The sequence below is a fragment of the Passer domesticus genome, chromosome 1 (assembly GCF_036417665.1).
Source record: "Passer domesticus isolate bPasDom1 chromosome 1, bPasDom1.hap1, whole genome shotgun sequence".
Lineage (NCBI taxonomy): Eukaryota > Metazoa > Chordata > Aves > Passeriformes > Passeridae > Passer > Passer domesticus.
Window position 1 is genome coordinate 2,068,589 of NC_087474.1, and position 27,276 is coordinate 2,095,864.

General features: G+C 40.2%; 1 protein-coding gene across 10 annotated transcripts in view; it reads right to left on the reverse strand.

Annotated features, from left to right (window-relative positions):
* Positions 1–26,970, reverse strand: part of NKTR (natural killer cell triggering receptor) — a 37,049-nt gene extending 10,079 nt beyond the window's left edge. For 2 of the 10 annotated variants that reach the window (XM_064418516.1, XM_064418382.1), the window contains exons 1-10: positions 26,590–26,750; positions 18,405–18,479; positions 15,674–15,781; positions 14,985–15,029; positions 13,221–13,308; positions 5,301–5,330; positions 4,347–4,492; positions 2,410–2,632; positions 1,718–1,867; positions 601–688 (exon numbers count right to left, since the gene is read on the reverse strand). In XM_064418516.1, the coding sequence (XP_064274586.1) occupies positions 601–688; positions 1,718–1,867; positions 2,410–2,632; positions 4,347–4,492; positions 5,301–5,330; positions 13,221–13,308; positions 14,985–15,029; positions 15,674–15,781; positions 18,405–18,479; positions 26,590–26,647 (1,011 nt within the window). In that variant the 5' untranslated portion in view covers positions 26,648–26,750. Of the gene's footprint in view, positions 1–600; positions 689–1,717; positions 1,871–2,409; positions 2,633–4,346; positions 4,493–5,300; positions 5,331–7,714; positions 7,759–13,220; positions 13,309–14,643; positions 14,672–14,984; positions 15,030–15,673; positions 15,782–18,404; positions 18,480–26,589; positions 26,751–26,894 lie in introns of those variants that run through there. The other 8 variants (XM_064418448.1, XM_064418228.1, XM_064418297.1 and 5 more) reach the window with 7 other exon arrangements.
* Between the last annotated feature and the right edge of the window lie 306 nt (positions 26,971–27,276).

The window sequence follows — 27,276 nt, forward strand, 5'->3', positions numbered from 1 at the left end:
TTCAGCTGAAGCAATATCTACATAAAAAACAGCTTTTACAGAAGAATGGCCTTAAATATTGAAGGGTGTCATGGACCTCCCTGATTCTCACATTTTATACTCTGGAGTCTCGTGGAACCTACAAACAAATATTTTGAAAAACATCACACCTGGACAGAAACTGTGCTAATAAAGACTGTAAGAGATGGAAGAAAAATGTGTTTCTCCATCTGTCAACCCTAAATGTTATCTTTTTTCATTCTTAATTTTGCTGAGAAGGTGCCAAAATGATGAAAAAGAGGACAGAAACCCCAATATCTGGCAGAAGCCAATTCCACTCCGCTTTAAGTTATTTTTCCCCAAGTCTTTATTTACATAAGTATTTCCAAACATTCCATTTAGGCATTTTGCTCTCCAAACAATTAAGTTAAAAGACGGGAAGGATGGAAAAGAAATTTTGTAAAATCAACTACCTGACATGACTTCAATGCTTTCTAAACTGGATCCTACAACATGTAAATAAAGTGCCATACAAAGCCCTCTAGGGAAATTCAAAACTCAAAGTCAGGGATGTTACTCTGGGTGAGAGGAAATAAAGAAATAAATAAAATTGTCACATACTATTGTGCCTCTTCCTTTAATTTTCCGTCCAGATTTGGAGACTGATGGTTTCTGGTCAGTCAGAACTGGCGCAGCATCAAGAAGCTTCCTACATAAATTAACAAAGTATGAAGTTACACAGCAAAAAAAACAATTAACTTACAATTAGTTTAAGTTAAACATGAGAAATATTCATCATCTTATTCATTTTCAGACAGAATTCAGTGTCTTTTTCAAGAAACAAAGCAAGAGAGTTCTGCAACAAAAGGCAAATCAACATGTATTTGTTTTCAACCAAATGTGCAGGCTGATCTCTTGACACAGAAATCCCTGCTAACAATGAACTTGCAAAACACTGTCACAAGAGGTTAACTTGTGTTTGGGGCACAAATCCTGAAGACAACACGGACAGAAGAGTTTCAGGATCTCAGTTCAGGATAGTTCACAGGTTCTAAAGCTTTGCTTCTTTCAGCCTATGTAATATCCTCAAAAGTAGTGAGTAAATCTTTGGGAACTTGAGTGATGTTCCAAGAAAAGACTTACAGGAGACTGTACCATTAAGGGAAAATAAAAACCCCAACACCAAACAAACCCAACACTGATTTTAGAGCTAATCTACTGTAATGGATTGGCTCAGCTACAAAAGCAATGAAATGTGACAGTGGAGGTACAAAGCACATTGAAAGCATCTTGTGAACTTGTGACTTCCTTTGTAGCAAAAGAAGAGCATTTTCTCTTATTCTCAAACACTACTAAAGTCATGAAATTCCAGGGGACTGATTCTGAACCAAAGTTTCTTCATCAGTCTGAGAAAGACAAAAAAATCACCTCTCCCAATCCAAAGTTTCCCTTGCAATCAAGCATTTCCTGTGGTTTGCATTGCATTATTACTTCTGAAATTATTCATTAATTGTTTTTAATTGAATTTAACATCTTAAAGACCAATGAAATAATCTCAAGATCTCACTTAAAACCCTTGGCACAGGTCACAAGGAAAAGAAACTGTAAAAAGGCCAATGAAATGACCACATGTAGCAATTCTGACACTGCAGTCAGCAGCAAAAGGAAGAGAATGTTAACAGGAATATTTCATGCACAGTTTTCAGCAAGTCAGAATAAAAAGCTCAGAGTTCCTTACGGTTCAGGCTCTACATTGACAACAGGCACATCTCTTCTGAGCAAAAATCTATTTTCAGGCACTGGGGGGATTTCTTCAGGACGTACCACGGGCTTGTCCCGCTTGGTGCTAAGGTCGACTTTGTCTGCGACATCGCTCTTGTCAGAAAGGCTGCTAAGGGAAAGAGCAGGGTGAGAAATCACAGTTAGCTGGGAAAATCCCTTGTCCAACTGGATTCCAAGACAAGATGCATCAAACTTAAAGCTGGGTTAACAACCAAGATGTGTTCCACAACCCGTTTTAGGCTAAAGGGAGGATGGGTGATTATTACTGGAGAGAAAGTTCAGTTCTTGCTTTACAGCAAGTAATTCTGCTTTTCATTTACAGCTTGTTGTGAAATATTTTAAAAGTTAATCAAATATGTGTACAAAGTTCTGCAATTTGCCTGAAATCTCGGTTTTACACAGGTGTGCTGAGCTCTGAATAGTTTCACATGCTGGGATTTAGTCATTTCAACATCACTCTCGCTTTTATCTACAAAGATCTTCCATTTCATGGAAAATTCAACAAGCTCAACTTTAGGGTTTTTTGTTTATAAAATCATGCATCAAACCCCAAACTTAAAAGCATTTTCATATTTACTGCTTGAGCACTTAATGAAAACAGAATTCCCCAGATTTTACTGTTATTTTTAGATTTTTGAGAACAGTCACCGTCTTTGGCTTGAGGTTCGCTTGCACCTTGGATCCTCCTTCTTCCTCTCCTCCTTCCTTCGTTTCCTGGACTGTTTGGTTTTAGCTCTTCTTTTCCTCTTTTTCCTCCTGCTCCTTTCATTCTCAGCCTCACTCTCAGAGGAGGATTCTGAAGAGCTGGATGCACTGGAAGAGGACTCTGAGGCTTCTGAGTCAGAGCAGACTTTCTTCTTCTTCTCCAAAGCTTGAACAGATATTTTCAATTGGCACTGTGCACGTGTGTGCATGTAAAAGCACAAAGCACACCATTTCATACATGTATAAATATACAAATGGGCCATTTTAGAAAAGCACTGTGAACATTTTCAAAATATCAAAGAAGTAAAAATTCATCTGATTGTGCCCAGTTTAAATCCATGTTGGTATTATACAAATATTTTCCAGCAAAGACAGAATATACAGATAAGCAAAGACCACTTCTAGTAAAAAAATTAGGTAATTTTAGAAACAATGCACAGGTTGCAAACCAAAGATTAAGAATAAATTCATTGCTGGCCCAGTTGTGTATTTTTTATGTTTAAAACTTTGTTATTTCCTCTTTTCTGCATCCTCACACTTTCACACTAGAGCTCCTCTTGACTTTCTCTAAAGGACATAAATTACCACCTTATCCTAAGGAAAACCAGATAGAAAATGCAAACTTGCAACACTCCACTAATTCACAGAGACTTCAAAACATGCATTTAAGATCATTTATTCTCTATGAATCTTCATGAAAAGAAAAGTAAACTTGACCACATATATTGCATATATTGACTTTACAGAATCTTAAAATAAACCTTTGGAAAATGCATAAAAATCAACTTTCAGAAAAGCGCATTTGTGTCTCCCTCTTTCAAACACAGAAAAATAACTTTTCCTTCCTTTTTGAGTTTGCCATGTCAACTTCTAACATGAACAGGGGACAAATGTTGAGAGCATAAAATATTCTTTTGCTGTGCCTTCCTCTCCTACACCAAGATTTACGTTTTACAGGCTCACAAAAATTAATTAAGATTCTACACGCCTACCATAATGATTTTTAGCTGTTGGTGGAATTGTTGTACTCTCTGAGAACATGAGTGTTGGACAAAGCCCTTTTCTGACCCACTCATTTCTGTTTGAACTTCGGATACATCATCACCTATCTTATTTTTCAAATCTAAGTGATTCCAGTCCCTCCTGTTCTGGGGGAAATCCCCGAGCTCCCAGGGTCACACTGGCACAATTATATTGATTAAACTCCAACAGACCTTGAGCTCTTCCCTATTTGCTTCGAGAATAGACAAGCCACCCTGAAACCCCTGAAGAACAAAAGGAACTCTGTGATTCACCAGGTTCTGGAGCACAGCAAGAAGAGAGATCAGGAACAGCTCCTGGGAGGGGGATGCTGGGTTATTCCCTTTTCTGACCCAGAGCTGGGGCAACTGAGAGGTGTTTTAAACACTTTTATTCCATTTTCAGTCTCATGAGAAGGGTGAGACAATGCAGATGTTATCATTCACACCATCACAATCAGAAGCCAACTATTTCCTAATTACAAAACATTATAAAGTGTTTCTTGGCCTATCAGCTTTAGCAACACCATGCTGAAAATGCCTTAAAGCCAATCATCTAAAATTACCCCTCGTGGGTCTTATTACAATGTATTTGTCATAGCTCTGTTTCTCCAAAGGATCCAGTCTTATTTGCAAGGCCATCCTTTGAAGCTTGTCCCTGGTTCCATTTCTCTCTCAGCAATGTCTGTCCATTCCATGGCGTTTCCAAGTCAGCATTTCTCACCTCAGTTTGCACACAGATGCACACACTGTGTGAGCCTTCTGTCAGGCTCGGAGAATTCCCTACAAACCCATTCCCCACGCATAAACATCGCTAATTTGGGAATGCTGAATTCAAGTTAAATAACTCGGGGAACTCACCATCTTTAGCTGACCTGGTGACCAGCACCCCGCAGTCGATGACTCGCACGTCTGCGTAGGGCCTGCTGGCAGTGTCGGTTTTGAGATTTTCTATCTGTTCTATGACTTCAAACCCAGAAATAACCAGTCCAAAGACAACGTGCACGCTGCAGAAAGGAAGTATTTACAAAGTACAAAACGTCTGTGAGTCGTTGTGATGATTTTCCAATTAATTTCACATTTTAAAAGTCAGTCTGAGATAGAAACATTGAGCTCTTAATGCATTTAATTTTTTTATTGTTTTATGTTTAACATTGACAACAATGCTAAGATTTTATGCAATGTGAAACAAAGATCCACTCTGACATCAAGTATTTCCCTCAAACTGAAGCAGTCTCGTCTCCTCAACAAGGGCAGAGTAAACAGATTAAAATTCCTAACCCACCCTTCTATTTTTGCAGTTTTGTGCAACAGAGATCAAGAGCCCATCTATAAACATGACAGAACACCTCCCCAGAGAAGCAGAATTTATAGATCTCTACAAACCCAGGATACAATTCCCCCCTGGCATTGCAGGGACAGCTAAAATAAAGGAATCCTTGGTTTTGTTCTATGGTACCACATTTCTCTTTCTGTCTTCCATTTGCCCCATAAATTTCAGGGATAAAAACAAGCCCCAAAAGAGATGACTGCTCAAATATATTAAATTTGGCAATTCAACTCCCAGATTTATAGGCTGAGGGCAGCAAGCAGTTTTAAAGAAATAATCCTAGGATTTAAGACAATTCAAGTTTTTGTCCTGCTTTAGGAAATAAGTTGCAACTTGAAATTTTTATAGAACTGAAACTATTGTTTTCCATCTCATCCCATTGTATAATTTCCACAGAGTGAAGGATTTGTTTCCCCATTGTTGTCTACTTTCAATATAACCCTCAAACTTCAGCAATCATTTGAGAAATTGGAAAGGATTCTTACCCATCGAGATGAGGAGCAGGTTTTGTTGTTCTGTTGGACAAACAGCAAGATGGGAAGATGGTAAAATAAAATAAAATCAGGGATTCAGATGAAGTAAAAGAGGAGAATGACACAGAAAAAAAAAAAAGAGGTGAAGGTAAGACAAAAATAGTGAAAAAACACAGTTAAATACATGGAATTAACAAATTAAAATTACAGATTATACATACAGGCTTTCTTAAACTTTTACATTATATTTGTTTCAAGTTTAGCTAAGTGTGCATACTGAAAGCTGTACCAAGTATCATTTCATGCATGCAGTAAACAATTTCCAAGTGTCTTTAAATACACATTTAATGCAACTTTATGATTTTTAATCACAGAGAAGATACAATTTGGTGATAAATATTAGGTGACCAGTGGGATTTAAATGTTTCTGAGCTTGTCAGCTTCTTAGATTGCAAGGTCACTTTAAAGACAGTTTATTTTAAAAAAGAAGAGTTATGATATGTGAGAGATTGTCTGCTTCCCCTCACCTCCCTCCACTTCTTTCTCACTCCCCATTTACCTGCTTGGCCTCCTGACTCGGAATACAAAGGAATATTTCTGTCTTAAATCATCAAACACTTCAGCTCAAATACTCAGGCTTCCCAAAATCAACAGCAGACATTCTGTGCCACCTACACCTCACTGATAAATGCACATTTCCCCTCTATTTTTCAGCTTCTCACACTGAGCCTGAATGGAAAATGCAACTGCCTTTTGTACAAATCTTTTGGATTCTAATGCTGTGAATCCTTTTCCAAAAGCAAACTAAAGTTACTTCTCCAAGTGAGCCTGAATTCCTGCTGCACAGGGGATCCTGCTATGCAGGAATATTGAGTAAAGAACATCAGAGCTTGCTCAAATATTGGGGGAGAAATAAAATAGAAATCACTTCTGAAAACATTCTTTCTCTCTCTCCTCCCAAGCACTATTGTGCTTTTAAATGAACTCCCCTCTCTCAAAATAAATAATCAATCACAGGTGATTTTTCTAGGTTTACAGTAACACTGATTTGGTATGAAGAAGTCAGCTTTTTACTGCTAGAATAAAATATTACTTCTTAAACACTTCTTTTCCCTCGAGTTTTGAACTGTTAGGTCACAAAACCCTGCAGTGCTGAGCACATCCCAAAAGGTGGAACTGTGAATCAGGAGTGTTTACACTCTTGATTTTTTTTTTTAAGCTCTAAATGTCAACCAGCCCACCCATTTCCTTAATACTGAATAACACAGAAAGCTTCTTTGGGTTAACACAGGGGAAGAAATGCTATTAACACAACATTAAATTTCTCAATAGCAGTGGGTGTTCTTTGATTTTTCCTTGCTAACACAGCATATTGCTACAAAAAGAAAAACCCTTATGGCTTTTGAAGCTCTTGAAGCAAGAGTTAACTGCATTAGCAACCTGCTGCTAAGTAAACAGTTTAAGTGGCTTTAATTATGAAGCTGATTTAAAGGGGTGAAAAAAATAGAAGTGGGTTACTTCAATGAAACCAATAGTAGTGAAGACTGAGGGTTTAGAATTAGCTGGAAACAGCAACAGGCTCAAAACCAGGGCTGGGGAGCCTGCAGGTGCTCCTGCCATGCTGCAGCAGCATTGGAGACTAATTAAGCAAATTACCTAAGCAGGAGGTGCCTTTGGACTGGTGCCTACTGAGCAGAGGAAGGGGTGGTTGGTGCATTAAAACCCAAGCAGAGGCAGCCCCACTCCTCTGGCAGTTTGAGAGGTAAAAGGGACAGGGTTTCTGTCCTTGTTCACCAAGGGAGAACTCCAGGGGAAGCTCTGTCCCACAGGGAAACCTTTCAGATGCACCACAAGGACTTGGGTGACTGAACGACTTCCCATGGAAAACAGAGCCCTAAATCCTTGTGGTGCTTTTGAAAGTTTTCTCACCTCAGTGTCAGGGCTGTAATCTGACATTTATTCTGCAAAAGTGCACTTTATAAAAACATTCAAAGGTTTTCTGCATTGATCTTTGAATATTTGCTTTGGCTTCAGAACTTAACCGGGAGCAAACCTACCTCTTGTCTTGGCATTATGGAAACTTAAAGTCATGATGAGTTCATCCCCCCAAAATAATACTTTATTAGAACATTTCTATATAGAGCTCTCATCATTTACACCATTCAAAATCTGCCTTTTAATAGACACTGTTGTGCAGGTTATTTACAGAAGGACAAATACCTTTCTTCACTCAAGTTTAAATTGGTTTATGATACTGCTGAAGAGAAAAATCATCTTTTTGATAAAAGCACGTTCTCACCCACCCCCCCAAAGAACCTCAGGCCTAAGAAAGGGTTCAATGCACATAACAATATGATCAGAAAAACAAGAAAGAGAAAAACAGAAAGAAAAGGAAAGGACACAGCCTTAGAGGAATGAGACATTACCTTTGGAGCGCACGATGTAACACTGTTTCTGTAAATTTTACACAAAAATGGCAGAAATAAATTGTAATACATTTTCAGACAAAACTGAGTCTATGTTTTATTAAATACAAGTTTAAAATTATTATTAATCAAGTTGTATGCAGAAAAAGGATGCCTAAAAGAGGGCTCTAAATTTTCTTTCGAATACACTTTGAAAACTAAAGTTCTCCTTAAAAACAAAAAGAACACTCGAGACAAAACCTGCTTGCAAAGCTACTGCAAAAACAAACAGTTAGAAAGAGAATGCCCCCACTCCCCTCTGAGTCTCAATCCAGCAAAAAATGCCCAACTTGAAGCAGATGAATAACCAATTTCTGTGGGTTTATTCACATGCTTGCAGCTCCACAGGGGTTCAGAGGTTCTGCTGAATCCATTCCTAAGCAGGAACTCCCCAGGCTGGCACACAAACATTGGGATTCACAGAGGAAACAGCCAGGAGTTCACAGTGAGCTAACATCCTCCTCCTACTATGAAGCTTTTCTACAAGTAAGAAAAATCAGTGTTTTCTCTAAAAATATGTGCATTGATTGCTTCTGCTCAGGATTTTAGAACAAAAACCACACTGCAGGTGCAAACAAGCCCCAACAGCTGCAGCAGCTGATAGTGGATTTCAGCCTGGTGTAATTCTGAGCAGCAGCAATGTTTGAAAATTGCATTGTCAGCTGAGCTCACCCCCAGCCCTCCCCCCACCCCCAGCAAATTATCAGTGATTAATTATCTCTGCACAGTCAAGTGCTAAAATGATCTTTTTGTTATTGATTACACATTAAAATATCCTGGGAATGGTTTCATTTTTCCATAAAATTTTGATCTAGCCAATGGGACTTGCTTGTGTGAGAAGTGCATGTGTACCAATAATGCTCAAAGATAATGCAACATCAGCCCCTTCCATCTGACATTTTTTCATTTTTGTATTAGTCAACTGTTCAATAATTAGCTCAAAGGTATTTAATTCACAGCAAAAAAAGGGAAATTAATAACTGTTGATTAGAAAAATACCTGGTTTGGGAGACCAAAAATATATGAACTACTTTTAATGAGCTGGTAACATTCAGAAATAATTTGTAAACCCAAAACAAGAGTACTCCCAAATTATTTTATCCTTCATTTAGCAGATCAAAGTGATTCCTTTGGTTCAGTTTATGAACTGGGTATGGCACCACACGTTAAAACATTTTTAAACCAAAAAAATCCTATTTAGTTCTGAGCAAGAAAGCAGAGTTTGAGAGACACATTAAACCAACAACACCCTCAATAAAGAAAAAAAAATCTGTCAGTAATAGGAAATCAGACTCAAGTTTTAAATAGCTGTGGAACAGAGAGGCAAGAACTCCAAGCATTTGAACTGATAAGGAACAGAATCCAGGACTCCTCTTTAGGTTGCACTAAAGGGATCATTCCTCAGCACACTCCACAGATGAACTATAATTAAATAATTAAGACAAAATTTCCCTCTTTTCACAGAGGTTACTTTGTTTTGCTTCCTATTGCTGCTTTCCTGTTTCCTTCTGCAGGGGCACTTGTGGTTTGCTACAAATGTAGCTTGGCAGATTTGGTGTGAGAGGGGAAACAGAGCGGAGCAGCGGGAGGATCAGGAGTCATTAATGTTACTTTATTCCCTCATTTTCACCAGAGCTGCACTATTCTGTACTGGGAATTCCTCACTGGCAGGTGGGGATGGCCACAGGAATGATGGAATGGCTCTAAAGAGACAAGATATTCATAGAAAAAAGAGAAGGGAGCACAGGGCTTAGGAACATCACCCAGAGGAATCCAGCCACTGAGCTGGAAAATCCAGAAGAGCCCTGGGTATCAGCTCTGTTTGTGCTCCCCCAGGAAGTGCTGCTGAGGGTGGCAGCAGCAATTCAAAGGGAGATACAGAAAAAGAAAAGATGATTCTGGAGTGGTTCCTGCCAATCTCTGCCCCATCCTAGGGATTCCTAGCTTCGGATCCAAATGGAAACAGGATAGTTACAGATTAACATCTCCAGATGGGGTTTAGAACACTTGTAAAATCACTGAGGGTTCTACAGGACATTATTCACAAAAGAAAAAAAAAAAGAAAAAGAAAATCAGAGTGGGGCTCCCTGAAAACACAAAGAGCCAATTTCTAACCTGTTGCCTTTACAACTCTCTTCAACGCAGGCCTGCAATGAACTGCTGCAAACCTTTGGGTACAGCAAACTGAAATTGCAGTATTTTACAAATGTAGAGGGATTCTCTCTGGATCCTTTCTGCTGGACTGCAAAATGCTGTGTTCCTCCAGAGCAGGAAATGTTTCTCAGGCACATGAGAGCAGACCTGGCCTATTTACAGCACATGTGCATGGAACTCACAATCCTCCCTCAGCTACATTTTCTCCTTCCCACCCAACTGTTGCTCCTACTCAACTAAGGGGGAAAAAAAAAAAAAAAGAAAAAAAAGAAAAAGGGAGGAAAATAGTCTACAAGCATTAAACCCAGCACTTGTGATACTACACAGACACACTTCTGACTCTCCCCACCTCTGCCCTGTGGCACTGCCCAGCAGTGCCTGGATTTCAGTCCATGCTTTTCCCTGAAGCCTCCTAAGATCACTTCCACTGCCTTTTCCATGCCCAGCTCTCGTTGCTGCCCATGAACCCTCCAAGCTCTTCCATGCCAGAGAAATCCCTGACTACTCCAAGAAAGCTGATGATTTTTTAGGATGGCTGTTCCCATTAACATGAGTCTGGAGATGCTGTTTCAAGTAAAACTGTCCATTTTAAATCAACTTTTAGGCATTGCAGAATCTTTGCTGTGCCTGGTTTGCTGGTGCAATATGCCAAAGAGGCATTTGCTGCCCTGATGACTTCCTGCAAAGACTCATTATTCCAAATAAAACTTTTCTCTGGAGAGAAGGGAATTCTGATGAATTAACAGAACTCTTATAGAGTTAATATAGGACTCTTATCCTTGCTATTATTTTAGCCCTATTTGGACAAACTGTTATAGAAAAGAAAATAACTTATTTGCACTCCTTATCTGCTACATTAGATGTGTGTAAGATTTAGAGTTCTCATCCCTGAAAACAAATGCAGAGCTCTAAAGAAGCTCAGATGAACTATCTCCCTTGCTATAAATTTAATCAATGAAATGAAATATATACAAATATTAAAAAAAAAAATCTGAAGGCTACTACTGAATATTGCCTTTCACACACTTTTCAGGTGAAGCATTTGAAGAATATTTTTCCTAATGATAAACTACAGAGAAACTGATCATTACTGGGAATATAAAAACCACATTTTAATTTCAGCTTCAAGTGTAAAGGAAGAAAATATTTTATTAAAGAAAAACTCTATAGATGCACTGCACATTCCCTAAAGCAATCAGACAAATGCCACCCAGCAAGACTAACTGCTTTAATAAACTGCATTTTGAAGTGAAGGCACAAACTGCCTGGATGCAACTTTTAGGAGCTCTTTCCCACCTGGAATCTCTCCCCTGGCTCCAGGGCAGGCTGGTGCCTTTTCAGACATTAGAGGCACCCCAGAAATCTGCATGGGAAGGGAAGAGCTCCAGAGCATCCTCATCCTGAAGGCCACAGAGGACACCCCAGGAGCCTAAACTTAAGCCTAACCAGAGCTAAAACCAGCTCTGGATTCCTGCAGGCAGCTCAGGTGAATCCAGCTCACATGGAGGTTTTTAGGTCTCTTACTCTGCCTCAATTCCCACTGAACTCACACTTCTCTTTAAAGCAATTCTATGAAAAAACCCAGATTTTTTCAAGGAATCTGCATCTTTCAAAATACTTCTGTATTTGATGAAAGTGCTTTTAAATAATCTTCATTTATTGGCCTGTATTAATTATAATTTAGTATCCAACACAGCCTTGGGCTGTTGTGGTGTGTGGGGAGAGACGAGGTGTTTAAATCTGATTGAACAAGCTGAGCCTACCAAGCATCAGGGAAGGAAGATGACTTTGGAATCAAATGCAGGAGAGAAAAGAAACTTTAGAGCCCTCAAATGACAGCTGCTTGACTGATGTGACATCATTAGGTTTTCATGTTTAATGTTCAGATAAGCTTAAAAATGGAAAATGAAGGCAAGAGAACCCAAAGGCAAGTCATCAAGTACAAACTAATGAAGCAATGCCTTCAGAGAGCTTATTAAGCCATGGAGTTGGATTTATATAAACTGTTTTCCATATTAATGTGCACACATATCCTCTCAGATTTATTGTAATGAAGCACAACATGTACAATTTCCTTTGAAGGGAACAGAAAACAAGCTTTGAAACAATTTTATATCTATGGAATGTCTAAACAGTGATAAGTGTGAGACTTTCTTTTAGGTTCCTATGCATCTTCCATTTTCAGGACATTTTTTAGGAAAAGACCAAAAAATGTTTCTTATCTGAACTACATCATATCATACTGAAGATCTTTTTCAGGCAAAGAAAAAAAACCAAGATTTTTGAGGACAATTTACTCCTTTACTGCAGACAGGGAAGCGCCATTCATTCTCATCCCCCAAGAAAGATGGCAAAGAAAAAAAAGACATTTTCTAGTTAAGTAACTATGCTAAAATTTATTTTTCAATCCCCAGTGTTGTTTCACAAAGTATTTCTAGACTAAAGTTATCAACCTGCTCTTTCCAAATACAAACTGGTAAACATTAGCAGGAGGCAATTTTGAAAAGGGAATTAACAAAAGGAATAATCACATCAAGTTTGCAAGCTTAAAAAAAACTGACAACCTAAAATACACCTGCTTTGACCTGGAAACCCTCAATTATCAGACCTGAGTGTTTTACTTATGAGTAAAGGTAAAAGTGTTGTCTGTAATTTCTAGAATTTAACAGAATGTGGTTACTAGAATGGCATTTTTTAAAAGGTAATGAAGGAAAAATCTGGTTATCAGCACATCATTCTATGTAGTGTTGGTATATGCACAAGTTAACAGAATCATGCAGAATATGTATTAAAAAAGCATGTCAGGAACAAATACTAAAAAAAAAATTAATAATAGTAATCACAATTATCAAACAGAAATCCCCACTCATTCTCCTCCTGAAAAAACAACAAACACACACCCCCCAAAAAGTAAATCAAAAATTATAATTTTTTAAAAAGTAAAACAATCCACCTCTAGGTCTCACTCCCCCTTACATAAAACGCTCATCATTGTCATTTGCAGATAATCTGATGAGATTTGTGCACCCACAAAGGCAAAGAATCTATTTCCTGGCTGCTAAGAACTGAACATAAATCATATTTTTAGGGACAAAAGCCACAAAAGGAAGAACATCCATGGAGCATCAGCTTTAATCTAAATGAATACCACAAGGAAATCTTGATCTCTAACACTTCCTACTGCAGGTGCCAGTCACTCCTAGCCAGGATCAGGTGGAGAACATGGATATGGATAATTTAGCAATACCATCTTTCTCATGAACAGCGCTTCTCTGTGTAAGAAAAGCTCCACTGTGGGATCAAATCTACTCACATGAAAAATTGGGAACCATTGGTATGTTTCCCTCGGTTTGCCATTGACAAAAGGAACGCTCTGTCATGTTTGAGAATAAAGTTTTCATCTGTTTGAAGAAAAAATATGTTTGTCAGATTTTCCCTGGCAAGGGAGGCAGGTTGTTTTCTTAGTAACTTATGGATGCTCTAAGGAGAGATTCTGCTGCTGCTGGAGAAATGGGAACAGGTTGGAGGAAAAACAATAATCAGGTTCAAACAAGTCTCTTCAAATTACAGTTGAGACAAAACTTTGTTTCTTACAATGGTGTAGATATAGTGCAAACATTTTTAATTAAAAATAATTCAAGTCATTATGAGTGTTTTCAATAAACATTAAATTATGGATTTAAATCCTGAGTTATTTGGGTAAGAACAAGGCTGGCAGAATTATTGACATTCTAAAAGAAGAATTAACATACATGATGCTGTTATTTACACTCCAGGTGGAAAGATCAGGAGAAAAAGCTGTTTATTTCCCTGTATGGCACACTAAAAGATGCCACCTCTACACTCAAAACTGGAAGACTCCAAGCACAGAAGGAAAAAACCTCTCTGTATCTGATTGTAAGTATGAAAGCCATTAAATGTAAACTGAACATGCATTTTATATTGCAGTGAATTAAAGAGGAGTTCTGGTTGTACAGCAGAATACAAAACCAGATCTTCTCCAGGTCATTTCCAGAGATAAAAATACTAATTTGAATGTACAAAGCTATTAATTTTTAGATCACATATCAAAACACAATCCTGCATATTTAGCACTCACTATGAGAAACAAACCCTGAGTAACTTCTTAGTAAATGGATCTGTTCAAGCCTTTCCTTGACTAAAAACTTCAACAGTCCCACATCAAACTATGTCTTTTTTAAAACAAACTTAATTTCATGCATCTAACCAGAGCTACTTGCAACACACACAGGAGGAGAGGCTGTAAATAAATATATTCACTGTCTTAACACTTAAATATCACAGTAACCACCTGGTTTTTTCAAGAAATAATTGTATGTCTTTAAACAAATAATTTAAAAAATCACCATTTTCCTTCCAACAGATTTTATACAAGAGGTAATTGTACATTTATTTATCAATTCTTTGCAAGGAAAATGACTTGTGTGGCACAGAAATAAAGTCAGAAATGAACCCTAAGCATACAAACCTTGAGTAGGGAAGGGGAGGAAAAGGGACATTAACAAAAGAAGAAATCACTGTTTAGAGCTGGAATTATGTGGATTTTCTCTCAGAATAAGTCATTAACCCTCAGAAAGGTTAGACACAAACTCTTCATTTCTCCAAGCAACACAGATATCCATCTACAAAGGGACTTAGCAGTTGTCTATATATTTACTAGGGAGGGAACAAGGGAACAGAGTTTGAATTTGTGTTACTGAGCTTTTGTCTCTTACCTTTTCATTTTGCAAAAGACCACATTCTCTATAAACAAAAGAATATGTTGACAGTTTTAGGCAGGAAGATAGGAGTTTATTCATGAATAAAGTTGCCTAGCCTCCATGCTGAAAGTCATGTTTAACCAATTATGTTAGCCTTAATTAATTGTCAATTTAAGTTAAATATTAACAAAAAAAATTATCCAAAAGTCATGCATATAAAAGGAATTCTCATGCAACATTAGTTTCATGCAAAAGGTGATCTATGAGTGAACCTGTTTTCATTAAGTAGTTTGGGAATCAAGACTTGTTTATCTCAGGACTGAACAGAGAATCTGCAAAGACATATTTGCTCTTACCTTTAAAATAGCCACCATAAATAGATTCACCTCCTTTTCCATTACCTACAGATAAAAAAGCAGCAATGAAACAACTTTTCCTTGAAAACTTTTTGTTTCATTTATGCAAAAGCTGTGCACAACATTCCACCAGCACCTGACTCTCAAAATAGGATATTCCCTCCTCAGGCTTTTTTGGTCAAGCCCAGGACTTCAGGACACAGTGAAAACAAACATTTTGGTAAGCACAGGTATTTCAGGAAAGGAACTGAAAATCCAGCAAAACTCCTTCTGGAAGCTTTTAAAACATTTCTAGCTCATTCAATGTTTTGTTATTAATTTTAAACTCATTCAAACAGTTACATCCTGTACCAACACAACATCAGCAGTGCTGCCTCTACTGCAGACCCAGAAGTGAGAAGCAGTTCAGACTAGAGTCTGCATTTGAATTGTTTTAATAAGATAGAAAATCATAAAACTCTCCAGTGAGGAGTTTTTAACACACTTTTCTAAACAAATATTACATCAGTTGAAACATTTTAGAACTTCAAAAATTGACAGTGAAATGGGTGATCTATGCTATACTTCACACAAATGCAGTATTTTTATGGCACTGTAATACTTTTGTGATATTTTCTGAAGTTATGAACACAAAAATGATAACATTTCTGTTCCATTTCAAACTTGGCAGTTTTAAAAGCCCATTTTACCTTCACTGAAGTCCCCACCCTGAATCATGAAGTTTTTAACCACACGATGGAATGTGGTGCCTTTGTAGCACAGCTTCTTCCCAGTTGTTTTCCCGATTCCTTTTTCACCTGCAAGAAGGTGAAACAAAAAGAATCTACAGATTGTCACTGAACAAATTCCAAGGGTTTTCCCTCCCAGTTCTGATGAACATAGGAGCCATAACTAAAATATAACACAGTCCTACCTGATGGCTTTTCACTGTCCAGAAGGGGGATCTTTACAAGGGGACTCCGAGGTGAAAATTAAGTTGTTTCTTAAAAAATTTCCCTTCCCCCCTCAAGAAGGAGTGTGTAAATATACTCAGGATAATTTATAACAAAAAGAGTTCAGGATAGTGGTGGGTTAACTATTTTCTGTGGGTACAGCTACACTCCTATGCAGATCACAGTATCCTTTTCAAACCACTCACACATCTGGATGTGCCAGATGATTCCCAGGAGGAAAGCCAGGAAAACAGGTTCCAACTCAGTTTCAATGTGACCCACACTTGGAAAAGAGGGATTGAGCTACTCCAAGCTTCCACACCTTCCCCAACCCACGCACAGTGTCTGGCCACCCCTTTACACCAGCTGCAGATCAGCTGGGCTGGTGATTTTTGAGTTAGTGTTTCCCACAATTTCAGGTTTGATTAGCACTTCTCCCAAAATGCAGAGAAGCTGCCCTGGGCTTGTGGATGAGGTGACAATGCCTGGCAGGGCTGAGGCTCTAGGCAGTAGGTCCATGAGGGATTTATACTGGTCAAGAGACACTGACTTGAGCTTCCCAAAGGAGGAGAACATACCAATTAACAGTAAAAGGTTATAATATTAATATTATACACTGTGCAACAGTTAAAGCTCCACATTGTCCCCATGTACAGGAGATGCTGTGCACTGAAACATGAATTAACAGAATAAATAACAGGACAAGTAACCCAATGTTCATTTTCATTCCATCTCTGGTTATGGAACAGGTATTTGACAAACAGGTTAGAGGACATTTCACCAAATATTCTGCACTCTCAGAAATGCAGATACACTCATTATCCAGAGCCAACACTCCCCTGCTGCAATCTATTACTCTGCCACCCTAAATTACCTGCCAGCTCAATCATCCCAAATTTGCCATTCCAAGCCCATCACTGCCAGGATGAGGACACAGGGCAGTTTGTGGCACAAAACCCACTCAGGGCATTGCTGTTTATCATCCTTCACTCATGGAATACAAATTATTTACCTGCCTCTCCACACCCATAATCCCAATCCACACCTCCTCCTACTCCATTTTTGATTTCCACACGAGTTATGCAAGCAAAGCTGTTTATGACAGGGATGGACACACTCCTCCCCAAAACATGCCCCTCTTTGTACAGCACTGAAAACCTTCATCAAACAACCCCATGGAATATCTGCCTGGTCCTGTCTCAGGATGTCCCTCAGGGCCATGGAAAATCCCCTTAGGGAATGGGATCCTGCATGGCACCTGAGCTGGTACAGTTACATCCTGTACCAACAGAACACCAGCAGAGCTGCCCCTACTGCAGACCCAGAAGTGAGAAGCAGTTCAGCCTAGAGCTGGCATTTGAATTGTTTTAATAAGATGGAATATCATAAAACCCTCCAGTGAGGAGTTTGTAACACACTTTTCTAAACAAATATTACATCAGTTGAAATATTTTAGAACTTCAAAAATTGACAATGAAATGAGTGATCTATGCTACACTTCACACAAATGAAGTATTTTTATGGCATTGTAATACTTTCATGGTATTTTCTGAAGTTATATATTATGAAGACATAAATGATAATATTTCTGTTCCTTTTAAAACTGAAAATTAAAGCTCTTAAACAGAGCTGGTGGTCAGATGGGAGCTCTGGCTGTGGCCAGAAGTGCCAGTCCCTTTTCTCACCCCCCTTTAGAGTACTGCCAGTGCTTTCCCAGGCAGGTAAAAGACACAGCAGTTGTTCCACTGGCAAGAGCTGCAGCAGCTCCCTAAGCTCAGACACTTTCACACAAACACCAACACACTGCTCCTGAGCTCAGCTTCTCTTTTGTTTCAGCCCAAAACACCAGCCTTGCTCTTGACAGGCATGAATTTTGTCAGGAAAGGAAAAATCATTGTCTTTGAGCCCCATCTTGCCTAAACAGTTCTTTCCATGCCCTGCAAACCCCTTGGAAATGGGATGGCAGAGGAGAACTGGCTGCCCTGGTAGCACCTGGACTGGCAGCCACTGGGAATTGGGTGTTGAGTGGTGCCAGTTTGAGATCAGAAGGGAATCAGCTCCTGACAAAGCACCACAGCACATGGGCCCGTGGCTGTTCCTTAGGTGGGCAGCACCTGCAAGGCCAGCTGCTGGAATTTAAAAGCCTCTCTCTCTCTCTCTCTGGGCAGAAAGGACCTTTCCAGGGGCCAAATCTACTTCTGACAGCAATGCCAGGATCACTCTGTCCTCTTCCACCTGCCAAAAATAGCCTGGCTTGATGATGGCTTTGTGCAGGTTCTATGGTCCAGAATGGGACAGCATCTCCCCTCCTCAGGTGGGCACAGGCCTTGCATATGGCTGTGGCTTGTACTTGTACAAACAAATAATTAACAATAAAAATGACTGTTAACAACAAAATTATTATTAACAACAAAATTATTATTAACAACAAAATTATTATTAACAATAAAAATTTCATTTATTAACAAGAAAAATTTCAGCTACGTACCCGAGCACAAGCAAAGGAAGTTCTTACAAGTCTTTGGACAAATGTCTGAGAAGAGCTGAAACATAATTCGACCAACTAGAAAATAATTTAAAAAAAAATTAGAGTTTTGGAACTGCCTGGAATAAGAAAATCTGTATATAAATCAATATGTATGTTCTAAAATGTAATTTTTCTGAGAAAAGGTTATTTTATCAAGCAGAATAAGAAAACATCTGAAGTATGCATATATTAAAACACACAGCAAGAAAGAAGAATAACATAATTGTAAAAAAAAAAGACATTAAGTAATATCATTCCATCCAATTTATCAGAAATCCTAGAGATTCCATTGTGATTTGAACCTGGAAAGCCAAGCTGATTTACTAAAATAGTTTAATCATCTCAGTTCTTTTCAAATTTGAAGATGATTTCCCATAAATACAGGTCCTCAGAGAGCTGGAGCAATTCCCTCCCCAATTACTGTGTTTATACAAATACATTAATAATCACATTTCCACAGTTTTCCCTGTGATCATTACCTACAAATTCCAACTGGCTTGGCTCCATATTGTGCTGAGGATTACAGCTGCACTGGCACTCTTGGCCCAAAATCCTTCAGTTTAAAAAACCCCAGATGAATCAAACAGGGAAGATGAAAGCAGACAGAACTAATGCTCCACTTGCCAGATATTATGAACCAAATATTTTCTCTTTGCTACTGGTGGTAGTTGTGTTATGTTCCAAATCTATTAAAATACGGCTGAAAAGTGGTTGAATGTAAAGAAAACTGTTTTAAAACTGATTTACATTTTCTGTTTTATTTTCCAAGATACTGGGATGTAAAGTACTAAAAAAAATCCATGACAAACTGCTCCCAAATGTATGGAATCTTTAAAAAATACATAATTAATAAAGAAAAAATTGGTATCTCTGCAGGTTGTAAAATAATCCATAGAAGCCTCACTGTTGGGCAGAATTGCAAGGAGACCAGTAATAATCTGTCAGTGAGCACTACACTCTAGTGGTGCACACTGGTAAGACTTCATCTTAAAAAGTAACTACTCCACGAATAACTTCTCTTTTCTTTCCTTTAAAGAAAAAAAAAAATTAAAGTTCAAATGTATTTCATTCAATACCTAGTCACCAAAAAAATTTGAGTGGTTCCTAAGAAAGTGCATTCAATTTTAAGGCTCTGTTCAAATATATGCAATTATGAGATGGTGAATTGTTGGTTCAGAATGGAAGAAATAAAATAACAGCATCAGTACTTGATAATCTTAGATAAAAATTCAAGATGCCTTGAGCTGTTGAAAGGTCTGAATCTCATTAAGTGCAGCAAGAATGTTCTTTAAGCATTCATCACAGCAGGAAAATCTAAAGGAAATGGGTAGGGAAAGTGTCCAAAGAATGAAGAAATAGGGAATATTCAAAGATCCCCCATCAAAGAGCAATTCTGTAACCATCACTATGACAGGATGGCTATTTGCAGGTGAAGAACCATTGTAAGCTGTGAGGAGTGAACATTCCTACAAGGAACACAACAGAGAAGAGAGTTTACTTGAAGAGTTCCCAATTTTCATTCTAGCCCAGGCATTCAGGAGAACACAAATCCCATTCCCGTTCCTCTGCTGCACAAGCACTGAACTGAGCAGTGACCAAGTGCTTCAGAGAGCCACGTCCAGGTTCTGCAGAATCATGGAAGAGAAGCCCACAGTGGTTTGGGTTGGAAGGAACTTTAAAGTTCATCCAGCCCCAGCTCTACTGCCATGGCAGGGACATCTCCCATCATCCCAGGGTGCTCCAAGCCCTGTCCAGCCTGGCCTTGGGCACTGCCAGGGATCCAGGGGCAGCCACAGCTGCTCTGGGCACCCTGTGCCAGGGCCTCAGCACCCTCACGGGGAGGAATTTCTACCTAATATCTCATATAAACCCATCCTCCTTCAGTTTCACACCTTGTCCCATTGCTCCATGCCCATGTGAGTCCCTCTCCAGCTCTCCTGGGGCCCCTCTCGGTCCTGGAAGAGACCCCAAGGTCTCCCTGAAGCCTTCTCTTCTCCAGGCTGAACAGCCCCAACTCTGTCTCTGCAGGAGAAGATTCCTCCTGCATTCACCGTGTGAAATAACACACGACACTTTCCAGGGAAAAAGCTGTCACTACCCCCATCCTGCTCTCCAGCCCAGCTGCTGCTTCTCCAAGGTGCCAGCTGCCAAGGAACTGAGGGCTGTTAGTCCCTGCAGGCTCCAGAAGGGACTGGTACTCTGAGGCAGAAATTTTAGAAGGATTTTGCTGCAAACCCACCACATTTAGCACCTGAAGCAGCAGACACCTCCACTGTGGCGTTCACTGGAAGAACTCTCTTATGTTCTTGCAGGTGACAAGGCAGAAGATGGAAGGAGACATTCATAACTAAGGTATCAGTTTCAGCAGTATTTTTCACCAGTGCTTTGTCAATAACAAAGTCTGCCAGGTGCTCATAAAATCACAGAATGATTTCTGCTGGAGGGGACCTTAAATCATCCAGTTCTGTGTGCAGGGACACCTTCCAGTAGATCAGGTTACTTCATGCCCATCCAGCCTGATCTCTTTATGCCCTTTAATCCTCCAAATTGTAGTGCACACATATCCAAGATCCCAAGATGACAGATCCAGTTTATAAGATGAGGGCTGTCTCCTCCATAAAACCTGGAGTGCTGCTTAGCCAGCTCCATCCAGCCACACAAAACGCTGCTGTCTGCTCCTGAGACACAAACCACACACTGTGAATCCATCTGCTGGGTTACTGCCTGCATTTTACTGCAACTGCATGAATACCATTATCACTGAGAGGTTGTATTTTCCACTGACAAACAGGCAATGAAATGTGCCAGAGAAAGATCAAAACCATTTTCACACCTTGGTCAAAGATGCAGGAAAGAACAGCTGCTAATAAAAAAAAAAAATAACAAAAGTATGTATGATTAGCACCTACAAATCTTTCTCTTACCTCATCCCTCACAAAAAAAAAAAAGAAAATCTCATTTTAAACTTGGAGCTGAGGTATATGCTGATATAGCACAGATAAAAAAAACATTTGAGATGCTACTTATTTCCCCAGATTTAGACACCTCTCCTCTGAAATGATCCACCTTCACTGCAGAGAATTTCCAAAGCTTTCTTCAGCTTCACTTCCCCGATGCAAAGGTTAAGTGATCTGATCAGGGAACAAGCTCTCTGTGACTAACCACAATATTTGAACAGTAAATTAAAATAAACAAACAAAAATTGCTACAAAGAGCCAGTCAAGTGGGCAAAATCTGCTCACAAACCTGCCCAGAGTCCTCAGCTGGCTTTAACCAAGAAACGAGCACAGACACCTCAACTCCAGGCTAAAGTAAAAACTGCTGGGATTGCATTTGCCTATTATTTATGAAACAATAATTTGATTAAGTATTATTTGTAAACAGGCTTTGAACTTCTTTTTCTTTCACCACTTACTGTGATTCTTTAAAAAAGATGTACATTACATACAGCAAGTGATACCTATACAAAATCTAAGCTGTTTGAAAATTTGATCAAGTGCTGTCTGCAGCTAATGAGCTGTACCAATTAAGAGAAACCAGAAGGCAAAATGACCGAAAATAATCCAATTTCAGAACTTTGTCTTCAAAGTAAAAGATGATTTTTTTTCTTTTGTTTTTGAACTCCTTAGCAATTTTCCAGCTGAGGAAGAGCTAGTACTTGATTCAAATTAAGTGGTAGAAACTCAGAGTAGGAATGTCCATGCTATACTGAAATAAGGGCTTCTGCTAGCAAAGTTTATTAAAACAATCATTGATTTCAAATGTTTATTTTTTCAAATGCAAATCCTCTAATTTAGCTGCTTAACCTTTTGGAAAAAAACCCTTGGGAGTCAAACACACATTGTTTCAAGTTATTTTCCAACTAATGTGAGGTGCTTTGCTACATTTTATTATGTTTGGGGCACACAGGTATCGAGTTCAGCTACACACTCCAAAAACAAACCTGGTTTTTCAAAACTGTATCTGCTGGATTGTATCTTTGCTCAGTTTCTTTGAGTAAACCACACAAGAGGTATTTTTCCCAGCCTATCAGCAGGAATATCCTGCTGAAGGAGAAAGCAGGGATTACAACCAGTGAGACAATGATGCACAGCCCAGGATGGCTGCCAAGGGCCCAAAGGCTCAGACAGATTTGCATACAAGTTTAAATAACAGCTCACTAAAAGGACCCTATTTGAATTTTATTAATCTGTTTATTCCTAAATCTGTCAATGCTAAGGCATATGAATTTTTTAAAAAAACTGCTTCAAAGTAGAAATGTGGCTGCAGTTTTCAAGGAAATAAAACCTCAGTGTGGAACAAGAACAGATTTTATTTAAAATATGAGTTTCAAGAATGGATGCCCCAGTTTCCCTCAGCAGGGACCCGGAGCCCTGACACATTAACACTTTGTTAACATTTCCATGCCCCACCTGCACTCTTTGCAAGGAAAACCTCCATAAACTTCTCTCCCTAAGCCCATTCTTCCACAAATACCACCTGAAGTTCCCTCCACACTCCACAAAACCAAACTTATTTCAGTCCTGCACACATCAAACATTCCCTGGGTTCAGTTTCCCAGGGATATGGAAGTGAGAGGCAGCACTTGGCCTTCTCCTGGCAGAAGAGTTTTTCTTTTATTTACTGATCCAGCTTGTTCCAGACCTCAAGGTGAGACTTCAGGGTACTTCATCCTGCCCTGACAACAACTCCACAAGATTATTCTGAATAAATTTTTATTAAATCAATTCCTTTCAAACCTCCATTTCCCACCCTGAGAAGGGTTTTCTCCATATGGGATCACTCTTGGCTCCTGCTGTCCCACACACAGTGGTTGCCCATGGGTTCATGGGCAAGTTCTGGGTTCTATTTTCTGCAAATATACAACTTTTTCCCTTCTAAAGACTAAAAGTTAATGTAGAGCCAGTTGAGAACAGTTTCTGTCTTTAGGAATTTATCATAACCCCCACCAGGCATCACTGGGTGTATTACTGGAGGCACAAGAGAATGACTATTGCAAGGGTGCTGCTTTCACAAAAATTCACAGCAGCTGAAATCCCAAAATACACCAAACTTCAGGCTAAAGGGACTAGAAAGAGAGAAGTAAAGAAAGACCAGAGTGACTGTTCTGGGAAGGGACACATGCCAGGAATGAAAGAAACTGAAGTGGAACAAATCAATGAGCCAGGGGTCAAACAGTAACAGAAGACAGGAGAAAAATAAATATTCTATAAGAATGAAACAAATCAAAACTGAGTAAATTTACCAAACTTCATGATGGATGAAACCAGTCAGGGGATGGGCTGAGATGTGGGAAAAAGATCTTGGATGGCCACAGGAGCTGCTGCAGCAGCAGAGTGCATCTGTGACATCCTAGTGGGACATCTGTTCCAATTACCACAGTACCTGAAAGGCTGCAGCTTCACACAGATTTTGCCTCACACAGTAAAGACAGAATTATTTAAACAGGCATCTGCCACCATCCCAAAATTCTTGGAATACTGTGAGCAGTTTAATCCTGTGAGCACACTCAATGTGCCCAAATCCACTGTTTGTGCCAGTATCAAAATAAATGCTTCTCCCTGATTTCTTTTCCATTTGCCCTTTAAAAATTATGAGCCACAACCTGCATTTATTAAAAAAATGCTTAACAGGCAACTTATTTAAAAGCAGACTAAATTTAGCTCAAAAAAACACCAAGTCAACAAAGTTTGCCCCACTGCAAGAGGCAAGTACAAGCTGGCACTGAGTTTTATTCTAAGGTTCTGTAGCTGTAATAAAATATGGACACAAAAGCTGTAATAAAGCCTCTGGAAGCACAGCCAGAACAGAGCTTCACTCCTGCATTTTCCAAGGGATCTTATTAGAGTAAAACTGACCTGGCTTTTAATTGCTCCAGGTATCCTGGCACACCCTGAGCAAGCAAAGCCTGGAAGGGCAGAGCCAACATTTGGCAGCTGCGTGGGGGGAATGGTTTTGGACTGGCAGCAACCTACAGTGTAAAAAAAAGGAGACAGTTTTGTGTTCTGCAGGCAAAAAGATGCTGCAAGAGGCACGTCCCCTTCTCTCTGCATTTTGTGGAGATGTTGGTTCAGCTTTTCAGTGCACACAAGGTGGGGGCAAGGCCTTTTTTCTTGGCTAGCAACAAAATGCAGAGCTGTTCTGCTCCCTACTTCTCCTAAAATGCAATAAGCATATCAGCTTATTTATTGAAGCCAAAATAAGCAAAATGTTCATTTGGAAATCTGCTGGCAGTGTAGAAGTTAAAATGAATACCTCACTAGTGCCAGCAGGAGAGCACATCTCTGAGTAAGTGCTTGGTGTCATCTGGAAGCACTGATTTACCACTTGATTCAGCTTTTGAAGGTCATCTTAGAGCTAAGAGAGCAACGTTTAAGCTTTTTAAATATATCCTTAAATCCTGAGCCAGAGTTGCATGGTGAATTAATAAAATGGCACCAGAATAAAGTAGCATGACCAGCCAGCACGCAAGTCCCAACACCAATTTTACAAACTGGCATTTTTCCTGCAAAAATCCAAGCCATGAGTCAGGTGTAATGAAACCAGCAGGGCTCCAAGTTTGATGTGCAGCTGGGAGATTCCTGTTACTTCCAAAAGAAAATAAATGCAGACAGACACAGACAGAGCCAAAGCCCTGGGTCTGCTCCAGGTAACCCAAGCTCTGCACCACCAAGAACACCAACACTGCAATTCCTCCCTGACAGCTCTATCAGTCACCAAACCCAAATAGGTTTGGGGGAAAACGAGGTAATCCACTTTCACTGGAGATGAACAGCTCAAGGCTGAGGAGGGGAAGAGGCAGGAGGAGAGATTATGAAATGGGAGCAGCAACCTGTGCAGGGAGAGCAGAGAAAACAGCACAGGGAAAGAGCCTTCAGATGGAGTCAGAACAAAAAAACAAACAAACAAACCCACACTAAACCTAAAAAGATTAACAGCAAATGAGACTGAGAATGAATTGGCTTTGCTCTAAATCACTCCCATCAAACTACCATTCCTAAGTGGAAACCCACCCAACCTGAAGCAGTTTTAGTTGTCTCATTCCATAGTAAATTTCAGCTGAAATTAAAGCAACAGAACACGTTAAAACTCCACTTACATCATGACTTATCTGCTCACAGAAGTACTCAGAAACCACAGTGTCAATCAAAATAACTCAGAGAGGAGTTCCAACAGATTTACAGATATGCCCTATCAGGTCTCTGAAGTTAGAACAGAACCTCTCTTCTGAAACTGTGGTGAAAATAAAACGGTGAAAGGGTTTCAGTTGCATCTGAATGAGGCTGAAATTTGGAATCTCTGAGATATAAGCTCTTAATTCAAAGGTTTTCAGAGAAACACTGAAGCAGAAAATGAAAGTGAAAGCCTAATGAAGCCATCACATACAATCATTTTTCTAGAGACGAGTGGTAGAAAGATAAAGCACGGAGTGTGTGTGAGACAAGTAATACGCATTGATAAATGCTCGTTCAAAGAGATGGGTGAGGAAAATCTCCACTCCCATCTTTACAGAAAGGGGGAAAACACAATTGGGAACCAAGCTGCTGTTCAGCATTAAAACTCACAGCCTACTGCTTCTGGGCATCACACTTGTATAGGGAATCTATGAGTTAAAAGATGGATTTATTTTAATTATTGGGGTTTTTTTTAACAGGCCAGCTGGTGAGGTGTTGTGTGCTTCTATGATTGAATGCCCAGTCCTTCCTTTATATTCAGAAGATGCATTTTGGGCAGGACAAGGAAAGATTTAGCCCAAATAACCTCCTAAGTTCCTTCCCAGTTCTAATTACTGTATCATTAAAAATACTTATAGGAGCGAATATCCAGTGTCCTCACAGCCTGCCCCGATTTTCCACACTTTACAGAAGTGGCATAACAAAGATATAACAGGAAAGGTATAATACATCACCACACGGCTTTTTACCTCCAGAACAGCGTTTAGCAGCCCTGCCGAACCTTTATATTCACATGTGCAAATAAAAATCGATCTCAAGGGGGAACGAGGCGCATCAGCACCCCAGAAAACATCCGAAGTTATTAAAAAGTAACTCAGAAATAACGCATCAATGGCCAAACTCGCTGCTAGCGGCTTGGGCCCATCATGCAGGCAAAAAAGGTGCTTTAAAAGCCCCGAACAGAGCCTTACCTGGCTCCCTGTTGATCTCTATCTCGAAGAAGCACTGGGGCCGGTCCTGCACCCCCATGGCCGCCCCTCGGCCTCGCCACCTGGACACAAAGCACACAAGGAGCCCCCGCCGTCGGTTCCTCCCTCCGTCCCTCCCTCCTCACCCGGGGGTTCAATTACAGCGGGGCGGCTCCGCCTCAGCCCCGACCCCGGCGGCGGGGGAAGCCCGCTCTGAGGGGAAGCGGTTCCTGCCGTCAGCGCGGCCCATCCCCTCGCCGCGGCCGCTTCCCAGCCCGCCCCGTCGCTCCCTTCTCCCGGGGTTTTACCTGGCGGCTCCAGCGCTTTGTCCCCTCACGGCGCGGCCCCCTCAGCCCCCGCTGCCCGCCCGCCCCGCCGCCAGGCGGCGCCGCCGCCCCCGGCCGCCATTACCCGCCCGGCCTCAATGGCCGCGCCAGGCCACGCCCCCTGCCCGCCGCGATTTCCCGCCCTCTGCGTGAGGGGCCGCGGGGCGGTTCCGTGAGGGAGCGCGGCTGCTGCCGCCCCCGTGCCGCGTTTGAAATGCTGGATGTTTAAATAATAATAATGATAGTGTGAAAAATAAATCCAGCTCTTAACTCGTGCTTTGCCGGGGTGGGGGGGAAGGGGAGTTGCGCCATGAGGGGAAGGGGGCTCCGCTCCCTGCTAAACGCGGCGTGACCGAGCTTCCCC